Source organism: Penaeus japonicus, unplaced genomic scaffold, assembly GCF_977035675.1.
Source record: "Penaeus japonicus unplaced genomic scaffold, GWHDUDI00000001_assembly GWHDUDI00000006, whole genome shotgun sequence".
In the NCBI taxonomy this organism is placed as follows: domain Eukaryota; kingdom Metazoa; phylum Arthropoda; class Malacostraca; order Decapoda; family Penaeidae; genus Penaeus; species Penaeus japonicus.
In genome coordinates this window covers 20691571-20694070 of record NW_028234408.1, presented here as the reverse complement: position 1 = coordinate 20694070, position 2500 = coordinate 20691571, and the positions used below count along the sequence as shown (strand labels likewise).

Here is a 2500-nt window from a genome sequence, read left to right as displayed (position 1 = left end):
CAGTTGTATCAAAGAATTTAACATGTTCATCTTTAAATGTACTATCTGCTGCTACTTTTGGAACTACAGCACCACTTGTAGAGGGTAGGGAGTCACTCAACAATTGGTTTGTTTCACCCACTGGCAGCTGCCACTGTTTTATTTCACTAACACATCTTGTACCACTTTCCTCAGTCTTAAACCTCTTCACAACAGCATTTGAACCCGATCCAACAGTCTCCCCATGAGGTCGTTTTTTAGCAGCACGCAGGCCATGAAACACCCTGTCTGGTACCATCTCCCCTTGGTCAACTGCTAATTCTATGTATAAACCTAAGACATATGCCCTGCGGTCTGGATGATAGTAATTATCAAACATACTTTGGTACACATCATTGAGTTGGAAATATGGAAGCAAAGAACATACATATTGAGCATCTAGCCAAAGTTCCTGTGAGGGATGATTATGATTAACTGTGTTTTCGTTCAGCGTATTTGTCAAGCTATTGAGATTAGTTTTCTTGTTCCTGTTTTCATCAATATAATTATTTACTTTGGTTTCTGCTAACTCATTATTTACATTAAAACTATTCATTCCATTTAGTATTGTGGCTTCTTTCTTTGAAGATTTACTTGCTAAAGTATCATTCTTACTTTCTGAAGAGCTTGAAGAATTCTGGCCTTCATCAACCACTTCTTTTGAATCTTCACTATCACTATCATCATCAAGGGACATTTTATCTAAGTTTCTTGATTGTTTCAATTCTTTTTCATATCTCTGTTCTTTTTTTACCTCTTGTTCCTTTTCCTTTCCCTTGGTCAAACCCAAAGTCTTTTCTAAATCATGAAGCATGGACAAAATTTTGTTTATATCTTCATTCTTCTTTGTGTCATCACCAGTTTCCTCTCCAATTCTAGCATTTGGCTCATTTGTTTTCTCCACTTCTTCCACAATAAGAATGTCACTATTCCTAGATGACGGACGGGAGGAGATACTATCATCAAGTATGTCAATGACAGGAGCTGGTTTAGGTGGATCGGGGGTCAGCACACTAATTTCTGACATGTCATTCAATGTCATGGTGGTAGATGAGCTTTGAGACTCAGCAGACTGTGGTGAATCCAGTGTTGCAGAGGAAGACTGACTTGATTCCCTAGCCGACAGATCATTTTGAACATCTGAGAATGAGGGGCTCCGGGAAGTGCTTGCCCTCGACTCAGGAGAGAAAACATCTGGTTCTATGTTCTCCTCCTTGGCTCGTGGTGAATTATTTTCCTGATCATCGTGACACTGTTGTTCCTTTGCTTTTTCTTTGAGGGTAGCTTGAATATCCAGGAGCAAAGCACTCACAATGGTCTTGGAAGCTACCTCTATAGACAGTCCATTTTTAATCTGTCGTTCTGCTTTTGTAAATAGCCTGTCATGGTTAATATGCTTCTGAGCTTCTGGTCCCAGTGATCTGCATATTTTTCCAACAACCTCTTCCACTACTGCAAAGGCTTTTTCCAGAGGCTCCATAACCAATGCACTGCAAAGAATCAAAAAAATGAATTTCCTGAGATACTATGGTTAAGCCATCTGGTAATAAATAAATAACATAATAAATGAAAAATACATACATGCACACACATACACATATATACAGACAGACAGAAAGACAGACAGACAGACAGACAGACAGACAGACAGACAGACAGACAGACAGACAGACAGACAGACAGACAGACAGACAGACAGACAGACAGACAGAGACAGACAGACAGAAAGACAGACAGACAGACAGACAGACAGACAGACAGACAGACAGACAGACACAGACACACACACAGACACAGACACAGACACACACACACACACACACACACACACACACAAACACAAACACTCGCACGCACGCACATACTCATACTTACATTTGCTTACATTTATGAAACCAAAAAATACATATTCTAGTAGTTTATGAAAAATAAAGAAACTAATTTTAACCATCTACAATTCTCTACAAACAATAAAATATTAGCGTACTTTTACACCTCTATGACAAGCTCTGCAACAAACTTCCAATTGAGTATTAAGTGGCAAAAAAATGCCATTGTAGACTCCCTACATCCTTTTCTGGCAAGAGAGATCTATCTTGATCCTTAATAATAATATTTTCATTGGAAAAACAATTCATTTCAGTGATATCAACACCTTGATAAAGTGCGATTCATAAGAAAACCTTGATTCTTTAACAGTAAAATGAAGAATATCATGGACGTCAATGCCCAAAAAAAAGGCTTTCAGGTGGTTAGCTAAAATGTTTAGAATTTGAAAACTGGATGCCTAGCACAGGACAAAAGCAAATAAACAAGGATAAGTTTCAAAACTTTTAAATGTTACAGAAAATAGCATAGCATTTTGTGCACTGCAAAATGAATGGTGTAAGAGAAAATAAAAAAATAAATAAATATTCTATCTTTTAGTGCACTTCTTTTTTTTTTATTTCTTATGGTAACTACCCTGATCAAGGCTACACCA

The 2500-nt window shown here is 37.6% G+C and overlaps 1 protein-coding gene across 1 annotated transcript in view; it reads right to left on the bottom strand.

The window, feature by feature from the left end:
- Positions 1 to 2500, bottom strand: part of LOC122253290 (uncharacterized) — a 29748-nt gene that overhangs the window by 26129 nt on the left and 1119 nt on the right. The window contains exon 2 of the mRNA XM_043016235.2: positions 1 to 1508. This exon is cut by the window's left edge and continues 526 nt beyond it. Coding sequence (XP_042872169.2) covers positions 1 to 1498 — 1498 coding nt within the window. The 5' untranslated portion in view covers positions 1499 to 1508. The remainder of the gene's footprint in view (positions 1509 to 2500) is intronic.